Raw genomic sequence first — 21,805 nt, forward strand, 5'->3', positions numbered from 1 at the left:
ATCCGGGCTTGTGTGGACGTCGCCTCAGGTGGTGCTGCCTGTATTTACACTTAAAACCAGGAATGCTGACTAAGAGTCACACCAGCTAAGCTTACACCAACAGGCCTCGCGCTGATTAGCCTTGTAAATGAACTTTAAAACCCAGAAACAAAGACAGCACCCCTATCATCTAACCCTCGAATGCTCACGCTTTGCGTGTCTGAGATAAAAGCATTAGTGTCGGTGTGTAAGACCTTTAATTCCATCTAAGAGCACTATGAGGCTGCGTCTGCACCTTAATGATGCCATTTTTTGTTGTTATTGCACCACAGGGCACCATGTGTGGCTCAAAGTGGAGAAGGGGAAAAATGAGGATTGTCCTGGCAACTTGCCATGTTTAGCCTGATGTGTTCTTTAAAAGGTGCAATGACACACACATAAGTTAAAGGCGCACAAAGGTGATTAAATTACAGACTAGCATTAAATCACAGCAGCAGTGCAACAGATGTTGGGTGTTCTCCGTGGTGTAGCTTCATCCCAGAGAAAGACTAAAAATAAAATGGATTATTCCAGTGCAGTGATCTGGGTCCCGTGTTCCAGCTTTGCTCTTGTCAAATACAGTAGTGTGTGTGGAGTTTAAGAAGCAGAGCAAAGTCCAGGCTTGCAATAAAATTGGCACAAGTGCTTTGTGGGACTTTTTCCACTGCTTAATGCACCTTGGAAGTAGGTGAAGTTACAGACCTGTAGTCCTTAAATTAGAGTCATAAAACTCCATAAATGGCATGTAGTGGTTAGGGTTAGCGTTTGTTGTTTGTTAGTCACTACAACTAACTGTTCACAAATTGGACAGAAATTAGTTTAAACTAAGACTTGACTCGTCAGTAGAAGCGTTCAACAGAACAGTTATAGCTGTAGTTAATAAACAAATGCAGCACTATGTGTGTGTCTGTAACGGTGAGATCAAGTAGCGTTGAAAGTTAACATTAATATTGTATTTGGATTCTGTTGTAATCTGAAAATAAACATGTGGCCATATATATGTCAGTGAGAAGAGATCAGTTGAAAGAATTGATTTATTGACGGACATAGTTGGAGTGATATATTCTTTGGTGATTAGACTCTGGAGATGCGTAACGAACCAGCAATGGTAGGAAGCAGGAGAGAACATCCCAGATCAGGGATGTCAGCCCACTTTAATCTTAAGTGGACCAGAGCAGTAAAACACCCTTTTTCTGTCACTGTACAGAAGTTCAGCTACACCTTTAATCCCACAGATGTCTTGATATAAAAAAGAAGCACAGTTTCAACTATTTTCTTTTCTGTCTTTTTAATTATTTATATATTAGTTAATTATGTTGGTGTGGTATAAATGGCCATGAGGGAGGTCTTAATCAGTAGAAAAAGCTGTAAAAATTCAGAAAATATGGGTAAAAGTGCAAAGTTTTGTCCTCCTTTGTTTTTCAAAGCAGTCCACAAGGCCGGATTAGACTGTTTGTCAGGACAAACTGGCCCTTGGGTTTTAAAGCCCTGCTAGGATGCAGGTGATAGCAGAGAAGAAGCAGGTGGAGACCCAGGATTCAAAACTGGGCAACCTTAGATGGGAAAATATAGATGGGAAGGAGGCGAATTGCACAAATGAATGTCTGAAAAGGCAGCGTCACAGATGAGTTCTTAGATTTAAGGCATGTGGAACAGAGACTGATTAGCTCATTGAAGGCAGGAAAATTGATCCAGCCAGAGAGATGACAGAACGAAGTGTAACAGTGTGGGAAAGTGGAAGTGATGTAAAGAATAAACTAGCGGCACAAGTGCCCCAGAATGCAGGCGGTTGGATGAGTGAATACCAGTCTCCCTTAATGAACTTGCACATAAGCTACATTATTATAACATTATGAATCTCAAGCAAGTTTTGTTTGTTGTTTTTGTTTTTTGTTCTGTCAGTGAAACCAGATCAGCATATTTTATCTAAATGTTTTCTATTGGTGTTTCTTTAGCCGGCAGCATGGTATGAAACTGGTTGGTTGAGTTGTTTAGTGAAAGCGATCCGCCCTTCTCTAGTATTTTCATCATGTTTAAAGGCTGCTGTACACGTTGTTGAGCTGGCTCTGTTTCACAGATGAAGTTGATGTTGAAATATTCATATGTTGAATCAATTCATAATTCAATACCCTTTTCTAAAAATAATTGGAAAACAGTGAGCAGTGATTACTGAGTCTTGTAAAAGTAAAGTATTAAAGACATCACCAATTTGGTGATATTGACATGACACACAGCTTAATTTCTGGACATCTATGGTTTGATTTCTTTGCCTGCGTGCATTGGACGGTTTGTTACAGCCATCTATTGAAAATTTCATGTCAAGAGCATGAGTGGTCTAATTGGTGACGCGTTCATTACTTATTTCCCCCACTGCAGAATATGCTTCATTAATGTGCCTTTGTTCTGCATTCTTCCAGAGCACCAGGCTGCCCTCTTGCAGCTGAAGAGAAAGTGCAAGGAAGAGCTGGAAAAGATGCATGTAAGTTTTCTCATGACTGCAGTAAACCAGACAAGGTCAAGGGACAAAAAAGAAGAACTAAACTAATACTGATGCAGGCAACAGAGACAGTGTGGTCTTACATCTGAGTCATGACAGGCATGTTATAGCACCTGAGTTAGGGAATTAAATTTCAGTGTGATTCGAGCTTTAGCTGTACATTTGTGCAAGATATATAAATGAATCACAAGTTCAGCTGTAGGAATTTGGGTTCTCATAGCAGATGACGGTTATGACCACAAGATGGCACTAAGTAAGCATGAAATACTCAGCTGGAGCAGCTTCAGTATGCAAACTAAAAGGCTGGAACCTTTGAGCTATTCAGGTTAAAGTGATGAACTAACATCAAGCCTGTCAAACTTTGATGGACAAATGTATGTGCATGAGGAAAAGCGCTATGATATATGAAATGTAATTGGAATTTTACAATCCTGACATTATGCAGAGAAAAGATCTTAGATGGTAGGAAAAATGAAGCAATTATAAATGAACAAACCAATTTAAAAGCGCTTGCTATAATATAAATCTTGAGGCAAACTTGGATTACTTAATGTGTACTATTACAACTTCCAGCTGTTCAGTCCTTTCACACACACAAGCACACGCAGACACACAGATGGCTCCCATCAAATGTCCCCTTAAAATTTTTAGTTTATCATTTTTCAAAAACGGTGATTTGGAAGAATTTGGAATATGTTTTATCTGCCTATTTAAACAAATTTGCTCTTAGAAAAATGAAAGAGACAGACTAAAGCTCTGGCTGTGTTATAGAATTTGTGCCACTGATGATAATTTGCTCTCTGGGCCACTCCCACGAAAAAGTCTGACCTCAGAATCTTTTTTTTTTTCTCCTGAATTTCTGGTGAAAGCCATTAATTTTGTTGTAATCTTTCAAATCCACTGCTGACACAGAGAAACATGTACCGTAGTCGAACCACAACAAAGGCTGGGCTAATTCTATTTCTAAACTGACATGAGTTAATAAGGAACATGTGTAAGATTTATTGCAAAACAGTTTATCTTTAAAATCAGTGCTTTGCTTTGTTTGGTTCTCCTTGTTTGAAATGTCAAATAAAAATTGGACTTTGGGGATTTTACTGTAAGAATTGGAAACTAACCTGAGGGGAACATTTAATTGGAATAAAGCTAAAAACAAAGATGAAGACATATAATACCATCTTTAAATAAAGAAGTGTGTACTTGGAAGAATAAGTAGGCACTCTAGTCCAAATTCATCTCAGGGAAAACGCATCTACCGCCTGATACGGTTCTGTTGGATGGTGGGAAATGACTAAAGTTGCTGATACTCTGGATTTGTTCTCATGGCAATTTTCTTCTTACAGTCAGAGTTTGAGTTTAAGATGTTCCAGCTGCGTGGTGAGCACGCGGTCTCCATATCACACCTGGAGGGAGTCATTGCCAGTTTGGAAGGAGACAAGCCGTACAACGCAGGACGGGAACGCCGTGAGGTCCGCGATGTTGCTGTGTTCACCGGAGATGACCCCATAACCAAGACCTGTCGCACTGTGGGTATCCAGACGGACCGGGAGACGTTCATTAAGAGCCCCGAGGGTGAGGGAGGCGGGCTCGCTCAAAGCCCCAGTCAGAACCTACCGAAAAAACTCAACTTGGACTCGATTGGACTGAATCTAAAGGCTGAAATGGACCAAGGGCCTTCTGCACCACCACCGCCGCCACCACCTCCTCCTCCTCTACCAGGTTTCTCAGGGCCACCAGTACCCCCTCCTCCTCCTCCTCCTTTGCCGGGCAACACTGGAGCCCCGCCGCCACCCCCTCCACCACCTCCTCCTCCCCCTGGGGGTGGACCACCACCCCCACCTCCTCCACCACCTCCCCCTCCCGGCTTACCTGGCAGTGGCCCACCTCCTCCTCCCCCTCCTCCAGGAATGGGCCCCCCGCCTCCTCCACCTATGGGGGGATTCGGTCTCGGCCAGAAAGCAGACATGGCCCCACGGAAACCTGCCGTCGAGCCTGCGTGTCCCATGAAGCCTCTGTACTGGACCCGGATCCAGATACAGGACAACAAGTACGTATAAGACAGGATTCACTCCACTGGGGCTCCACTGGACTTCAGTTTGTAGCTTAGGTTTTTTTATAGATCTGCAAATTCTAACAAGTGAAAGTGAAGCAAAAAAATGCCAAACTAGGTTTGATGTCATTGAAAATCTGTGGTGCACTTACAGGGTTTGTCCACCACACCACACTACAGAATTTACCGCCTCTTAAAATGTCCCACACTGTGTGTCATGGTCCCCAAAAAATCTATAACCATAGATTTAGCCATTATATTGTAAATTGTGGGGGGTGTTTTGTTTTTTATGTTAAACTTTAAGCTAATACTTCAAAATCAAACTTCAGTATGATGATTTTAAAGATGCAAATGCTTTTGCTGTTTCCTTTGTTACTGATGTAAACATGCTACTGTTAAGGACTGCATGGGTTAGATACACAAATATCCTGCAGTCAAAGGAGTGGCCCTGTCATCCCAGTGCAAATGAAGCTGTAGGCATTATTGGCTCTGGGCTAATGGGGTCTCAGTCTAAAGCTTGAATGCTCCCATTCAAAGAGATTTCAGCGATATGGTTGCTGCACCGCACTCCCTCATCTAAAGGCCCTATTGAGATGCTCTGTAATAGTAAGTGGATTATCCAGACCATTTACTGTGGCTGTGGTTGTTGCCTTTGAGTGCCAGCCTTTCAGCTTTATGGCCTTGTATTTCCATGGCTGGATTAGTGGGGAGAAGCTGAGCTGCGGTTCGTGTTCTCTCGCCGGTTGTGGCCAGCGCTCGAGGACTAAGTGTCTGCACTGCAGTAGTTTCGTGTCAGCTATAAATTTAACTATAAAGGGCCAAGTTAAGGGGCATTAAATGGGTCAGATGTTTAACTGTAGCTGGATCAGCTGTGTGATCTGTGTTAATGGTGTGAAGGTCTGAGTTATGAGGTTGGGGGGGGGGGGGCTGTAGGGGGGGGGGGCTGTAGGGGGGGATGCAGTGTGAGGTTTGAAATGGTGCGCAGTGTCTGAATGTAACCTGAGATGTGGAGTACAGTGGGCAGCATGTACAAGGGGGGGGGGGGGGGGGGGGGGGGGGGGGGGGGGGGGGGGGGGGGGGGGGGGTTTAAAGGTGGATCTGAATTCACTTATAGCTGTAGTCCAATTAGAAAGTTGTCTTGTGGGGTTTTTTTTTCTTTTTGCTAGGAGGGGGAGTCGGGTCTGAGTTTCTTTAGTACGCTACGTTCCTGCATCAGAGCCATCAGATGTTTGTTGGACTCGAGGTAGGAGGGAAAAAAATCCAAGGGTTTGTTTGTTTGTTTGTTTTTAAGGCGGTATCATTATAAAGCCTCCTGGCTGCCCTAGATAAATATGCTCACCTCTGTAAATGCATGCTTTGGAGACGCAGCTGAACTTGCTTGACCCTAATCTAGTCACTGTTGAAAGGCAGTTGATTGCGGCTGTAATATCGTTCAATGGCAACCTGCAAGAAGAACTGTGACGTGTGAGGAGATAATAGAATACATTTCGGGTGGGAGGAGCCTGCTGATTGTGGCGTTAATGTCATTTTGATGACCAGACGTGATGGGGGTGGGGGGGAAGCAGAGTCAGACAGGTTGAGTTGAATTAAACAGAGAAGTAGATGTGTTTTTAACAGCAAACTGCTGAACGCCCTCTCGACTCTTAGACACCTCTCGTTCTCGCTTTGCGCCTCCGTTTGTTTCTTTTTCCATGTTACTCGGCAACTTCTGCAACACAGCATTGCTCCACGTAATTTTGTCCTTTGCCTGGAAATGGTGGTTTATTCCAGAGACAGGCTTGTCTTGAAACTTTTATTTCTATCACCCGGGTTGTAAACGGCGCTCTTAAAAGTCAAGATTGCGACCGTGGCTGCCAGGTTTTTGTCCAAACAGCAAAATGGACAACATCAAATGAGCTTCCAAACATGGAAAACACTCAATTTTGTTTGATTCAAGTAGCCTCCATGTTGCTAGCCGTTCTATAATCCGCCTTGACTGTGATCGAATGTTTTACACCCTATAACCTCAGTTTTTTATGGTCTGTTTATATTTTTAAAAATTTATGATCTTTTTTTTTTTTGTTTGTTTTTTGTAGCAACAACACTTTATGGTGTTCTCTGGAGGAGCCAAACATCGTCAACGCCAAAGAGTTTGAAGACCTTTTTTCCAAGGCCACGCTGCAACCGAAGAAGAAGCCGCTGTCGGACACGTATGAGAAGAAAGCCAAAACTAAGAAGGTAGCATCATTTGGCTCCACTCACTCCCCAGCTTGGGTTGTATTGCCTTTGGGCGCTGTGTTGAAAGCTTAATTCATCACTTTATTCTTTTGCACACTGTTATCTTGCACGTTTTGCCAGCTGAGGGCAGGCTTTTTCTTTCATTGTTTTTATCTAGCTTTGTTTAATAGAGGCTTTCTGTCTGCCGTCATCTTCACTCGTAAATCCAAGAAAGAAATAACAAAAGGTGAAACAAAAGGAGGAAAAAAAAAAATTGATTGCGAGCCTCATCAAGCCCTCCTCCAGATTGTTGTCTGTAGTTGCCAGGTCCTAAACTGGGCCAACACTGGCTATCAAGTTCACTCCCTTATGTGTGTGTTGGTGTGTGCTCCCCCCCCCCCCCCCCCCCCCGATCGAGTTCTGCAGTGTGGTGTAACCAGGGCAAGGTTAATTTTTCAAATCAAGAACAAAAAATCAACACAGATGTGCTTTCTGCCCAATTGATCCGCTATTCCCTCTACCCCACCAAAGACTCCTCGATGCCGTCGTGTTAAATCCTGCAACTCTGCACCTCTCTCTCTCTCTCGCAGCCAGCGCTGCGTCAGCGTCCCGGCCGCCTCACGGTCCCTGCCAAGGCGTCCGAGCAGTTAAAAATCAGCCGCTGCCCCAGACTTTAACCTCTAAATCCATACGCGTCCCCTTTTCTGATCAATTTGTTAAGGCTCCACTCGGCTCCAGAGGGCCAGAACGTGTATATGTGTGTGTCCATCCCAAGATCTCCCGATTCAGTCGGGTCACTCAGACTGTCCAACATTTGATCCATCACAGACAGCCACATCCAGACACAGATCTCGCCAACTGTCTCCTGTCTGGGCTTACATCATTCTAAAGGAGGTCTGACCCCCATTAATAACAACATGTTGAAGCAAATTCATAACAATCAAAAAAAATCCCATGTCCAACATAACACGTGTCCCCTCCCCCCGGTATTTGAAAGAAGGACCTTTGTGCTACACCGGCTGGGTTTGTTATCTGTGTTTAGACTTTTTGTTCTCAGTACTGTGGTTTTATTTTACTTTATGCAGTTATTTCTGGGGTTAAAGAGGAAAGGGGGAATTGTTTCCGGCTGCCTTGACGTTCAGCTCACTGGAAAGGTCATCGGAATAATAGAAACTTGTTTACTTAATAATTTTCTATCCCTGAAAGTTTATACTCTGAGTGACTGGAGGGGAAATAATTTGCGAGGGAGATCATCTAAATAATAACCAGCAGATGATGGTTTCCAAGAAGTTCAGCTGGTTAAAGTACAGGAAAGAAAAGAAAGCGAGCCACATCTTTTTGGGAAGCTGGGGAGTAAGGGAAAAAAGTATAACAGAAGATTAGCTGCTTCTGAGCGGAAGGAGGAAAGAAAATGGATAAGGATATCTTAGATGGTACAAAAGCGAACGCTATAGGCCCCCCAGCAACTGCAGAGTATAAAAGTACACGTTGTTTACTTGTTGTCTGACAGAGTCCTGCAGTACTGAAACAGAGGCAGGCTCACAACCTCCAGGATATTTGAATGGCATTGTAGCATTAGACATGTTACATTAAGTGATACATGTGGTTCACAGGCAAGTATTTTTGGCTCATGAGTTGCATCTGCTTAGACTTCTATGAGAGGATGTCACACTGTTTAAATTCCTTCGTGGTGCAAAGGAATAGGGCTTCCACAATTTTCATTGCGTCATCTTTTCACGTAGTTTTGTGAGCGCACCGTCATAGTCCTGGTTGCAAGCGGTTTTATTTTATCAGTTAGTCTGAAGCTTAATAAATGTGGGGTTTTTTTAGATGGCAGGAAGTGACTAAATAATCTATGCAAATGTTAGAGACTATAGTGATGCGTTTGAATCACAGAACAGAAATAAAGTATTCGAATAACTTGCTAAGAAAAGTAGAATTCATATGAGAAGCTAAGCTACTACTTGACCTGCTGTGCAAAAGTCTTGAGCCATTATTCAGTTATCAGAAAAAATGGGAAATGGGTGCAGCAATTATTGAACTGTGCAAACATGCATGGAAATACAATTTATAAGGCAAAAACAGTTTATACTTTAAAGTCAATATTTTTGGTGTGACCACCTTTATTCTTTAACAGAGGCTGAACTCTTTCAGCTTTCTTATCATTTCTGTAAGTAGTTTTCAGGAGTAGTTCTCCAGGCTTCTTGAAGGACATTCAGGGCTCTTCTTTGGATGTTGGCTGCCTTTTTGTTCCGTTCTGTCAACATGATCCCACCCTGCTTCAGTAACGTTGAGATCCACTGGCTAAAATTCAGCCCCAAATCCTGACACCGCCTCAACTGTGTTTTACAGATGGCTTTAGATACTCACTGTTGTAACGCTGTCACTGTATCGACAGTGATTTGAACCAGAATTTTCAAATATGGATTCATCACTCCATGAAACCTGTTGTCAGTGCTTTTGAGTCAAGCGCTTCTTTTGTCCTCCACTTGTCCAATTTCTTTTCTTTTCTTCACAATGCACACCAATCGGAATCACTGTTGGCGCATAAATACTATTTTATGGCTCTCAAACTGTATTTTCATTGGCATTTTTTAAAAATTCCCTAAAGTACAAGTGAAAAGTGCCTGAAGATTAAATTTAAAGTTCTTTCTTTGCCAAATTGTCTGTTATGTGCAGACACAGCACTGTTTTTTATGCTTGAAGGATTCATAAGTCAGTGTTGAGTGGCTTCACAGCCACAGCTAAGAAACATTTTGAAAGGCCTTGAAGAAGCCAGGACGAAATATTCTTCAAGGCTTCTTTCAAAAATACAACAGTGTCTGGCTCCTTAGACGTGAAATATAAAGAGTTTTTCACTGTACTGTATTTCCCATAACTGACCTGTTCTTTCTTCATCTACTTGTTTCAACTTGTAATAGTTGTTTCTTAATAAAATAAGTAAAATAAACATAGACTTCTGTAGAAGAGATCAAGAAACTTCATGCGCAGTGGGACATGCTTCCTGTTTTTGATTGTCTGTCTTCCTGTAAGCTTCTGGCAGCGCTGCACCTTCACCTCCCTCTAAGTTGTAGGAGGTTTGTTAATAAATCTGTCTTGTTCTGTAGTTTTCGCAAAAATCATTCTCCCCATGTGGTTCTTTAAACACACTCGGAAGCTTTATAAATGTCTGCCCAGAACAGAGATTTAAGCACAACTGTTGAAAAGACTCTTTTATTCTGGAGGTTCTGATTGGACAGGGATGTAGGTGTTAGCTTCTCAGTTTGGTGTGACGTCTTCCTCTGCGCAATACCAGCTGACACACATGTGGGCTACCTGCCTCCCATCTGTCAGCACACTCATTTTCAGTCTAACGTTGCCAGCGAATCTGTATTAAGGAGTCTTTGTTTGTCTTTATTTGTGTGTTTCTGCGTATGTTTTTATTTGCGCGTCTGCGTGTGCCCGCTTGCTTGAACACACCTGTGTGGTGACGGCACGTCCCCCGCAAGTCATTATGCACTTGCTCAGAAAGTGTTGCCAGAACATGCTAACACCACAGACCCGGGGGCTGTGGACGGCGAGAGGAGATGAGTGGGTGGGAAAGGAATGTGTGTGTACATTATGCATATGAGCCACTTCCCCGTTTTCCAGCAACTGCACACTCCAAAAGTTGAAACTCGGGGGATGCAGGCGATGCCTACATGAGTGAGTTAATCTTTATCATGTGTGCCATAGAAAAATCAAAGCTCTTGTTTACTCTGGAGCTCGTCTCTCTGCGCCGATTAGCATATCAAAGCTGAGGAGACGACGTAGAGGGGAGCTCTCTCACCGGGGAAGACGGGACCGGGGGTATAATTGCACGCATGTGGCTTCACCCCGATGGCTGGTGGAGGCGATAAAGTATGGGCACCTATGTGAGCGGGGGAGCAGGCGATGGGCACGTCGGTGCATTTTTGAGGATCGAGGAGGGGAGGGAGGGATGATGATGATGAGGGAATAATTCCGGTTAAATATGCCGGCGTGTGCGTGTACAAATATGCGCATTAGTAAACACAAAAACTGAGTTCTCTTTTATGCACATAAATCAGAGCTCTATCAAGTTTATACATGGCAAGTCTCCTTTAACGAGCAGCAGCTTTACGGGTTTATGGGAATAACTTATGAGCAATCATACTACGTTTATTAAAGACATATTTGAAGTCGTGGCTATGACGTGGGAGAGTGGGCGTAAGATTAACACTTCTGGGCGAGACTGGGGTTGCTGAGTGTATCGCAATTGGTTATTGATGGGAAGTCTCGAACCAGTTGTTATTGTAACATTTGCCTGGGTGATTTCAGACAGATAGTCAGAGAGACATCACTGCGGAGCAGGCCGCTCGCTCAGACGTGGCTGTGTAAACTATCCGTTCGGCTCTGATTCCGCATCACCCAGGCCGCATCGCCTAACACCGGCCACCTGCTTCAGCTCAAGGCTCTGACATCCCAGTGTCTCCTTCCATGATTTTGTTTATTTTCTTAGGGGGGAAAAAGCGAGCAGTCTTTCTTCCTCTTTATCTTGACTCCTCTCCGTTACTCGAGCGTCCTCAGCCGTGTCAGCTCAGTTCTCTTGTTCTCCACCGGAGGGAGCCATTAGCTATTGGTGTCTACCTGTCTCAGCATCAGCATCTCCCGGCTCTCTCCACCTACCCCGAGCTGTTTGCGTGTCTCAAGGCAAGCATCCAGCATCACTTGTCTTTTCTCATTAACTTAACTGTTTAGGCTAATTGGCGACTTCTGCAAAGGTTCCTGCGCCGCTTTTAGTGTGGCCCATCCAGAGTGGTTAATTAGAGGTGTTGGGAAAGCCTGGTACTCAGCCGTCTCATAGTCCCCAGTGTAGGAGATCCCTAGTGATCCAGGTAATAGAGCTGGAAGCAGCATGGCACCCACTAACGCCCTGTAATGCAATACCAACTTCTAAGGCTTCTGCTCTCCAGCTCCCACTGGACAGCCCAGTAGCCGACAACACCATAATACCTAATGAAGAAGCCTGACACATTAACTTTTAGAGCGGGGCTTTACCTTGCCAAAACTTTCTCTGGTTTTACGGCTAATTCAGTCATAAGTAATTGTGACCATGTGTAGGCACAAATAAAAATCCTGTGAATTTATAGTTTGTTATAAAAGCACTGCTTCTCTTTGCCGTGCTCTTCAAGACTGTCCTTTTATGGTGCCACTTTTTGCCTTTGTACTTTCACTGCGACTTGATATTTTTTGATTATATCTCGCACGTGTTTTCTGGTAAACTTTGGAGGAGGTGCTTTTCCTAACGTTCGCTTTCTCATTAATGTAACTTGACAAAGGGGGTCCCGGCTATGTGTGCGCGCGCGCCACATTTCCCGGTAGTTTGCGTCACGATGATGGGTTATCACAATTAGTGCTGATTAGTTCGGTCATTTGGGTCAATCTCGGGTGATTCGCCTACTGCTCGGACTAACTGGGGCTTCGGGCGCTCTGTCTCGCTGGTCATCCGTCATCTGCCACGGAGGGGAACTGGTGAATTTAACCCACCCTCTCGCTGCTCGAATGAACTTTTTATTCACTGTCTGTTCCTCAGGTTATTTGATGTCACATTTTGAATAATGAGGGACGATTTGCGTAAAGAGTAAATGTCCTGTTAACCTAAAAAATTGCATTTTTCTATAACCCATATTTCATATTTGAACCCCCCCAACTCTCTCTATACTTTATAATGTAAATTATTTTGTGGTTTGTTTATTTTTTTTCTTTCTCTCTAGATTATCAAGCTGCTGGACGGGAAGCGTTCCCAGGCAGTTGGCATCCTGATATCAAGCCTGCATCTGGAGATGAAGGACATTCAGCAAGGTGAAAAAATCTTTTCCAGCGTCATCTAGAAGCTTGCAAACACTACATTATTTTCCTGCCTTTCACAGAACAAACTCATATTCCGATTCAGCTGCGATAAACTAAATTTACTCTCCTCTTCACCATTAAAGTGAGCAGGACTCCTGAGGAGATGCAGATGGAGTTATTTTTAGAGATGAGATAGTGAACTCTGCAGCAGAGGATAATTTCCAGTGTCTTGACAGCTACTAATTTGTAACTCTAGACACTTTTTTTCTGGATTAATTTGTGTTTCAAGTGGAAAGTGGATGATTTTTCCAGTTACCACTGTGGGAAAGAAAATGCCTCAATTTGTCAAAATGTGAGACGGCAACGTCGGGATGAAAGCAGCCTTTCGCTTTTTCTGACGGGCCTCCTGTGCTGGTTAAAGTCAAATTGCCATCTCCTTCATTTTAAGAGCTGAATAGATTGATTGCATTCTTGACTGTTCTGTGGAAAATGCACGCATACGTGTGCGTGTCTAAAGTCCCTGCATGGGTGAGTAAACGCATAGTATGTGTGTTGGGGACATCATAGGTGGGCCAGGAATTAGTCCGGCCCTGGGACTGTGGCGGAGAATGGCTGCCGCCTGCTTGTCTGAGCATGCGGCCAGCAGATCTGTTTATTGTAGCCAGTGACGGTTTCCACAAGCCTAATGGGACTGACACCCCACTAATGATCTAAGCATGTACAAAACCACGTTCCACAGTTAGCAGACACTGCGCTACCACATAAAACCAACTCAAAACACAAGCCAGAAAAGCGGATACACCAGGACAACCATCCTGTTTCGATTTCTTTTTTTCTCCCCCCTTTCAGTTCAGTTTCTCTTCTGTTCCAGTGTCAGTTTGGTAAAAAAAAGGCCGGCTCACACCCAGCGTGAGGCTGCTTCCTTGTGCTTTAATGGGAGGTGTATGCGAAATGGACAATTTGAATTTGACTATGAAGGACAGCACCTTAATAAGCACTTCTGAGGGCTCTAGTCCCTTGCTTCGCCTGCTTGCCTCCCCTTTGTTGCCAAATTAAAAGGACATGGTACATGTAATGTAATTACAGCTACTAGGGAGGGAGAGAGTGGGAAGCAGGGAACTAGAGAAGGCAGCAAGAGCAAAGGGGAGGGGGGGGGGTCAAATGCACCCGTGGAAGTGACTGGGCGACCTCAAGGGCCACCATGGTTCAAGGGCAAAGGGAGGCTCTCCCCCACACACACACCACACACACGCGCACACACATACACGAGTGAAAAGTGGAAGGAGAGGGTGTGAAGCCGTTGGCAGGCACGCTTTGATCTGTCGGTGTGGAGAGATATCCGGCTCCCCTCGGATCAGAGTGCTCCTGTGCACACTGAAGCAGGCCCCCCTTTGGCGGGTGATTGACGGCTGCGTGGCTGAGGGACTGAATAATCCACTCTAATAAGATGTAGGAAATGGACCTCCAGCGTTTTCTCTGATCCAGACGTCGGGACCACATTGACAGCTTCTCTGCAACAGAACAGCTGGGAACCAGAACGCAAATTGTTACCTTGTTAGGTGGAAGTAGTCGTTGGCCAAAATTGTTAACATTACCTGTGCAAGTTTAATACACGAGGCATTCAACTGATTAAAAAAAAAAGAAAAGAAAGAAATCTGTTCTAAAGACATTTTTACAGACCTTTTTTTTGGGTTGTTGTTTTGTTTTGTTTTTTGTGTGTTTTGATCATCAGAAGTGCCTTTTTAGTTCCATTGGTTTCAGTGTAATTAAGACAAGGACATAGCACCAGATTCTCCTGCATTGAGCAGCTCACACCAAAATAATCAGGATGAATAAGCAGCCCTGTAGTCCAGCAGAAACACATGTAAACTAGATTTTATGATGTTCAGTTTTCTTCTTTTGGGTCAAATAAGTGTCATAAGTTTAGTAAATTTCAGCAGGTTTAGCTGATGCGGTATGTTGTGTAGTTTATGATGGCAAATGTTTGCAAACTTTAGCCTAAATTTGCAGCATAAATTGCTGATATTAGTTTGCGACTGATTGACGCGTCTCCTCTGTGGCCACGGCAGCTGAGTAGCGCATTTCAGAGGAGCAGGTCGTGCACGGACCTTCTCGGCTGACAGCAACCAGACAGACAACCATGAGCTGATCCAAAAGCAGTGTTGACCGTACCCACTTCTACGTGCATCACTAAGCTATAAACCTACGACACGGTCTCTTTCTCTTTCTGTGATCGTTTCATTTTGCTTTCTGTTTATACACTCGAACGTACAAAAATCTTTTAAACGATTGCCTGTTGCATTCGCTTCCTATCTGCTCCGGCATCCTCTGTTTTTTCTTAGTCCGCCATCTACTGCCCACCTCAAACTCATTAGTTGGCTGTTGGTGGTTCTAGCTGTGAGCTCTGAGGTTAAGCAGTTTCAGCCTTTCCTTTCTTTGCCGTGGGCTTCGTCCCCCAGTTCGCTTGTCCACGACAAGAGGGGGGGAAAAGGAGCTTTGGCGTACGCTCAGCATCTGCGGTCTCAGACTCAAGTGTGCTCAGCCTGGCCACACTCCCAGCTTTACTACCTCAAGCTAATATTGTAAATTAGGTGTATAATTCAGTTAAATGGCAACTGAATTATGCACTTCACTTGTTGTTTTTATGTCATTCTTTGTTTTACTGGTTTGGGAAATCTTTTTCTGTAAAATATGAATATAGGCTCTATAAAGCTGCCACAAATGTAATGTTCCATTATTCAGCCTGTGAGTGAATTAAAGGGCTGTTGTGGGTCTGTTCTTTATAACACCGACTGCTTCTGTTATCTTTTCCAGCTGTTCTTAATGTGGACAATTCTGTGGTGGATTTGGAGACAATTGAGGCTTTATATGAAAACGTAAGTAGCGTGTGTGTGACATTTAAATGTCTACACAAAAGGCTCTAAAGTTTTCACAAGTTTAAAATAAAACTAGATAACACCTACAGCGGGGGGAATTATCATTCGACTCCCTGCTGAATTTGTACGTTTTCTCTATTTTTTTTCTGTTAGCTTCATTTTAATGGCGAGATACAGAATATCAATCAGTTCAGCAGCCGATCAAATAATTATTTCCCCCACTATATATGGTGTTACCGAGGCAAATAAGGTTTCTATACAGATGCATCTTAAAATCTTCTCTAACAAAAAGTTGAATTACGTATATTTCATCACAATATTTACAGTATTGAGCCACATCTTTGTAATGACCTTTGCATTGTGTCTCTCCATAGAGGGCCACCAGTGATGAGATGGAAAAGATAACGAGACATTATGAGACATCCAAAGAAGATGAAGTGAAACTGCTGGACAAACCTGAACAGTAAGATTTTGTTTTTAATCAGGTCTCACCAATTTGATTATGTGTGAAAGGATATAGAGATATAGACAGAGATATAGAGCTATGGATATCTATCTCAGGGCGTCGTCATTAGTTTCCACACAAAGTGTGCATTTTTACACACTTCATTTTTGCTTCAGTAGTTTTTGTCAGGGTTAAGCAGTCCAGGCCAGTTAACGAGGCCTGGATCCAGCGGTGCCATTCAGCCTGGCCTTCCTATTTCCATGTTTGACCAGAGCTGTCACTATAGCCTCCTGAGTCATCCCTACTCAGTGTCTACCTCCATCAGCAGGGTCTAATCACACAGGATGTTACCACTCCGCTCCCCTCCGACACTGCACTGTTTACATAAGTCGTCCCGCATCAGGCCAGAGCTACCTTTGATCAGTCTCCGTGCGCCGCTCGCCGCTTTCCTCCACCCGACCCCGCGGACCTTTCAAACCCAGCCGAGCAGCGCGGCTCATGACTAGCAGCTGCCTGCCTGTGAACAGCAACGTTGACTCAGTCAGCCTGCGTGGGGAAGCTGGGCCTGCCAAGGACCCAAAATAGTTCTTCCTGTTAGACGTTTTGTTTAATTCTGTCATAACACATCACATCCCATACTCTTCCACCTCCTTCTCATCCTCTCTCTGCCCCTCCTCCCCTTTTGTTTTTCAGGTTTCTCTATGAACTCTCCCAAATTCCGGACTTTGCGAGCCGAGCCCGATGCATCATCTTCCAGTCGGTATTCCTCGACACCGTCTCTTCTATACGTCGCAAGGTGGAGATCATCTCCAACGTCAGCAAAGTAAGAACGTCACGACAACAAACTGCTTAAAAAGTGTCAGCCTACAAGAACTAACCCCAAACAAACTGTGTGTTTGTCAATTTCAGGAGTTGCTTGATTGCAACAGTTTGCGGGATATAATAGGTCTCGTTCTGGCCTTTGGGAACTATATGAATGGAGGGAACAGGACGAGAGGGCAGGCGGATGGCTTTGGGCTGGAGATCCTCCCCAAGCTAAAGGACGTCAAGAGCCGGGTAAAACCGTTAAAGGCTCTAAAATCTTATAAAAGTAGTGTAATATCCTAGTGAGCTGATTCATGCCCTTTTATCTTAATTGTCTGTTTTGTTGTTTTCTTTCTTCAGGACAATTGCATGAACTTGGTGGATTACGTGGTTTTATACTACTTGCGTAATTTTGATGAGGTAAATTAATCAATTTATTTAAAAAAATAAAGTTTAACAGCTTTTAAATGTCCCCTAAGTAACACGTTGCTTCATTATTGCAGCATGCTGGTACGGAAAAGAGTGTGTTCCCGCTGCCTGAGCCACAGAACTTCTTCCAGGCTTCTCAGGTTAAGTTTGATGACCTCGCCAAAGACCTCCGAAAACTCAAGAAAGATCTGACTGGTACGACGTGCCCCACTTGTATAAGCGGGTTCATTTCTACCACATTCAATTTATTGCTTAGGTTATCTTTGTTCCCCAGTAAATCAGTCGGCGTAATTGTATACATTACCATCTTTCACCAGAGCAGTTTAAATGTAAATGCACATCCCGTGGACTCTCCCCTCCCTCTGCAGGGAGGTTTCTGGGTTTATTCAGGACCTCGAATGGCCCGAGGGAGCTTTTCCCAATTCCCAGACATTGTATCTTAACAACCGTGTCATCATAACACGACGGGCTTTCCTGTTACAGGACTAGTGGCAAGACATTTGGCATCTTTATATCTTTGTCTGTGCAGCATTTAAAGCTAGAGTAAAACCCAAAAAACAAATTCCAGGTCACTGAGGATACATCAGAGGGACAATAGGGGGATTAAAAATTAAATACACTTTTGATGTTCTGTGCTGGTAGTGTCCTGGGCGCCGAGCCACTCAGTAACCCAGCCAAGCAGCCAGTTAGTCTTGGCCAGGGCCACACGGAGGTTAAAGGCGATGCCCCCCGGTGCCCCTTGTGTCTGTCGTTATTTAAATCAACCAATAATACGGCATATGAAAGCAATTAGATATGCTCCACAGCTCTCCCCTGCGTCTTTCAGATTGCTGTTAAAGCCCTCTCCTCTCTGACCCGAGGGAAAAATACAAAGAGTCTACTAAAGTACCCAGACCCACCTCAAGCTGTCACTCATTTATTAGGAAAAATGGAAGACCTGAAGACAATAAATGCAACACGAGGGCCCTCGTATTTGATCTCTGCTGCAACGCAGTCTGGCACAGTAGTCCTTAGGGGTATTTGCATCACAAGGCAAGCCCTGGATTCTGGATATTTGCTGAGCTCCACCTATGACTCCCACCATTTTTATCCTCTCCAGCCGCCAGGAATAAATATTTATGCCAGGCTATTATAAACCAGCCAAAAGAAAGCAACTGGTCTTAATTATAAAGCTAACACAGATCACTTCCATCCACATCGAGAGCACTGCCTGACACTGAGAAGCTAACATCGGATCACGCTTTGGTTTACTCGCACTGTTTGACTTTGGCGAGCAGAGCTGCCCACCCCTCACCTGATCCCGAGGTGGTGACTGCAGTGGTCGCCGGTGTCTTGCCCTGCAGCCTTGGGTCAGAGGCGAGGAGTTGTGATGGTGAGAGTGAGAACTTCATCCCTGCTGAGCTTAGTTCACCTCCGTGGGCCATGGGCACATTTAAGATACTGTATGTTTCTGAGCTTTGAGCTGAGTTGCTCCGGAGAGGGCTTGCCGTCCACTTGGCTGCCCTCTTCTTCACTGGCTTGTGCAGAAACATGATCCTCTTTTGATGGGGCTTCCTGTTTGGGAAGAGGGTGATGACCTTTTCTGTGCTGCTCTCAGAGGGAGAGGGATGAGTGAGAGGCCATAAGGACCTAAACCTACTGTAGGACTCGGAGCTCCCAGTGAGACAAACCATGCTGTGGTTAATTTGTGCGTCAGTCTTTAGAACTTGGCACTAAAGATTAAGTTTATCATTAAAATTTGGCACAACTCAAAGTTCTTAAGTCTTCTCAGAATTCCTTTTCCCTTCTCGACCAGCGGCTACCTACTAAAAGATCTCTTTAACAGCCACATAATTGAACCAGACAGATGGGAAGGGATGCAACCAAATGAAATAGGATCAAATAAAAAGAAACAGTCAGAGCTCATTTGCTGCTCAGGGGAGTTTAGTGTTTCACAGAAGTCCCGGCCTAGGTTAGGCATTCATCACTGTGGCAAATCAGACAGTGTCCCGATTTTAAATGGCCTTTTAATGTCAGGTTCAGGCTGGGCCTTTAGCCTGAGGTCTGTTTTACGATGGAGCCTCAGCTTGGAACAGAATGAGTGAATTCTGTTGACCAAACAAGGTCTAAAATCGGATCCTTTTTTATGTTTGTTGATTTGTTGCAAGTAATCGTGCGATTTTCTAGCTTTTTGAATAAGAATAAATTTGTCAGCACATTGCAGAATGGCTGCATAGATGAACCCAGGTCCATATGTCACATACCCAAAAAAGAGCTAGAAAATGGATGGATGCATTTGAAATGTAAAGTTTGTCTATATCTGTAAAGATATAGACAAAAGCACGTTTTCCTTTTAATGCATCTTGAAGCCATATATCAGTGCTGCTGCTGATATTCAAAGTCCTGCCTGAAGCTTCTACCTGTCAGTGCTGTATTTTACAGCAAAAAAGGGAGAAGAGTTGTAGTTAGGTGGATATGAGTTGATTTATGAGGGATGGAAAGGAGAGAGAACGCCTTACCTTTTCCCTACGGCAGTCTCCTGGCTGGCCTTGCCGAGAGGTGATAGCATTTTTCATCCCATAGAAAGGAGAGCTGGATACTGACAGACCACTGGAACTAAAGATAATTGGAGATCAGTGAGAGAATTCACTTTCCAGGTATAAATAACTAGAATGTGCCACGGCTGGAGCACTGCACTGGTTTAACCTCCTGGGGGGAAAAAAAAGAGTGCAGCAAAGTTTATGAAGTTCACTGTTACATTCTGAATATAACTTACATTAAAATATTTCAAAATGAATTATCAAATGAGTTAAAATGTTCTGAGGAGGAGGAGGACTTTTATCTTTTATCTCCCGTTTACCGTGCGTCTCCTCGTCTCATTTGTTTGCTTCCTCGGTGGATTTTGCTTCATCATGAACCAGAGCTTCACAAATGGGAGGTAGTGGAGCGTAATGGGCACATTTGTGAGACCGAACCATTCATCAAACAGCCATGGTTGAGATCTTGTGGTGTTCCGCAGAGTCTCCGTCCACTCTTAGGCATTGTCTTTAAGTCGACTTTCCGTAGTCGTGAATTGTCCTGGCTGGCTGCGATTTCCTGGTAGCTTCAGCGGGGGCTCTTGCTTACAACAGTAAAAATCATAAGTACATGTTAACATCAAAGGCTCCCATTTTCCAAACCACATGGAGCAAAAGTCTATCTTTCTGTTTGTTTTTCTTCCCACTTAACCCCATCACCACCACCCAATTTTTTTTTCAATATTTCTGTTTTTTAAACCCACAATTGTTGGCCCATTACCTCATATTATGCAAGTCTCACATTTACATATAATGGATTCAACAGTGTCTCCTTAGAAATGCATGTTTTTGTAAGTGTTGCTCGAGTGTCTCAGGAAGTCAGCTCTGTTAACTCTGTTTATCCTCCTCGTTGCTGTACCTATGACTCTCTTTGGGTTTGTTCATGCATGTTCTTAAAATATTGCTGCTTTGTTTGTTTTTTTAACTACTTTTTGCTGCTTAAACATTGCCCACCAAAGTCTTAGAAGCAAATCACTATCAAATCACAATAAAAAACAAAATACAGCAATTCATAAAACCAGTGCTCTCTGATCAGTGATGTGAATAATGTCTTGATACCAACTAGGATTTAAAGGGCAGAGCTGTTGTTGTGTGGACAGAGAGCCCAACAAAGCAAAGAGTAAAAATCCTGTTTTTATGTTCTACATCTGTCCAACGTTGGCTCTATAAATTGTGTATGATGCGCATGTATATATGCAGTACCTCTGATGGTAATTTACATTATTATTATTTAAATTTAATTAGTTTATTCAGCGTCCTTTTAAATGAGAAGTCTTATTTAAGAAGATATTATTAGGTACACCTATAAGAAACCATTTAAAGTACATTAAAGTAGGTTCTGTAAATTTCAGTACGTACTTTAAAATAAAATTCTTTCATTATACTTTTTTACTAAAGATTAAAAAATGCATTTGTAATGCAAGAAGACTATTAATTTACATTAATTTACAGAGCTGATTAAGTCGTCTATTACTCCATTATCTTAAAAAAAACTTGCATGCAAACATTAAGATTTGTTTTTTTACTTAAGCCTAATTTTTGTACGTATTTGCGATTAGCTCACTTACATTCACGTTACCATTAACACAGAAGTTTGGCTTTATTTTTCCGGCCTTGTGTCTGGCCTGATGGCGTCAGTCATTTGCTTGCTGGAGAGTCCTCCTCCTGAATGCACTTTTTTCCAAAAAATGTATTATCACTCCAAGACAATGTCTCAAACCCGAGCCCTGGGCTTTTATTCTTTACAGCTGTTGTGTTTTTGTGGGCTTCCTCCTTGCGGCCTTTGCTGTCTGGACCACATTTGGAAGCGAGCCGCCTCTAAATTGTAGACTTGCTGTTTTGAACACTTTTTTTAATGGGTCTTTTTGAGTCGGGGGATTTTTGTTAAGGAAACGTGGTTTGTCCAAACAGGATATTTTGGTTGTCATGTTTGTGTGCTTGCTGAGTTCTGTCTTTTTATTTGAATAACTGCTGGCTCCCACTTTCCGTGAATTTAAATAGAGCCCTGGATTCCAGAACGAGCGGCTGTTGACGTAGTTGCGTCTCAGTTTTAATGCTGGGATGTCGTGCTTCCTGTCTCGTTTAATAAGACACCCAGTAAATAAA

At 43.4% G+C, this 21,805-nt stretch overlaps 1 protein-coding gene across 4 annotated transcripts in view; it reads left to right on the top strand.

The window, feature by feature from the left end:
* Nucleotides 1-21,805, top strand: part of LOC146496552 (formin) — a 50,916-nt gene that overhangs the window by 14,283 nt on the left and 14,828 nt on the right. For all 4 annotated transcript variants that reach the window (XM_085143671.1, XM_085143673.1, XM_085143672.1 and 1 more), the window contains 10 exons: nucleotides 2,436-2,497; nucleotides 3,859-4,562; nucleotides 6,641-6,782; nucleotides 12,515-12,602; nucleotides 15,405-15,466; nucleotides 15,841-15,929; nucleotides 16,605-16,734; nucleotides 16,821-16,967; nucleotides 17,076-17,135; nucleotides 17,219-17,339. In XM_085143671.1, the coding sequence (XP_084999797.1) occupies nucleotides 2,436-2,497; nucleotides 3,859-4,562; nucleotides 6,641-6,782; nucleotides 12,515-12,602; nucleotides 15,405-15,466; nucleotides 15,841-15,929; nucleotides 16,605-16,734; nucleotides 16,821-16,967; nucleotides 17,076-17,135; nucleotides 17,219-17,339 (1,605 nt within the window). The remainder of the gene's footprint in view (nucleotides 1-2,435; nucleotides 2,498-3,858; nucleotides 4,563-6,640; nucleotides 6,783-12,514; nucleotides 12,603-15,404; nucleotides 15,467-15,840; nucleotides 15,930-16,604; nucleotides 16,735-16,820; nucleotides 16,968-17,075; nucleotides 17,136-17,218; nucleotides 17,340-21,805) is intronic.

This window comes from Neolamprologus multifasciatus, chromosome 19, assembly GCF_963576455.1.
Source record: "Neolamprologus multifasciatus chromosome 19, fNeoMul1.2, whole genome shotgun sequence".
NCBI classification, from domain to species: Eukaryota; Metazoa; Chordata; class Actinopteri; order Cichliformes; family Cichlidae; genus Neolamprologus; species Neolamprologus multifasciatus.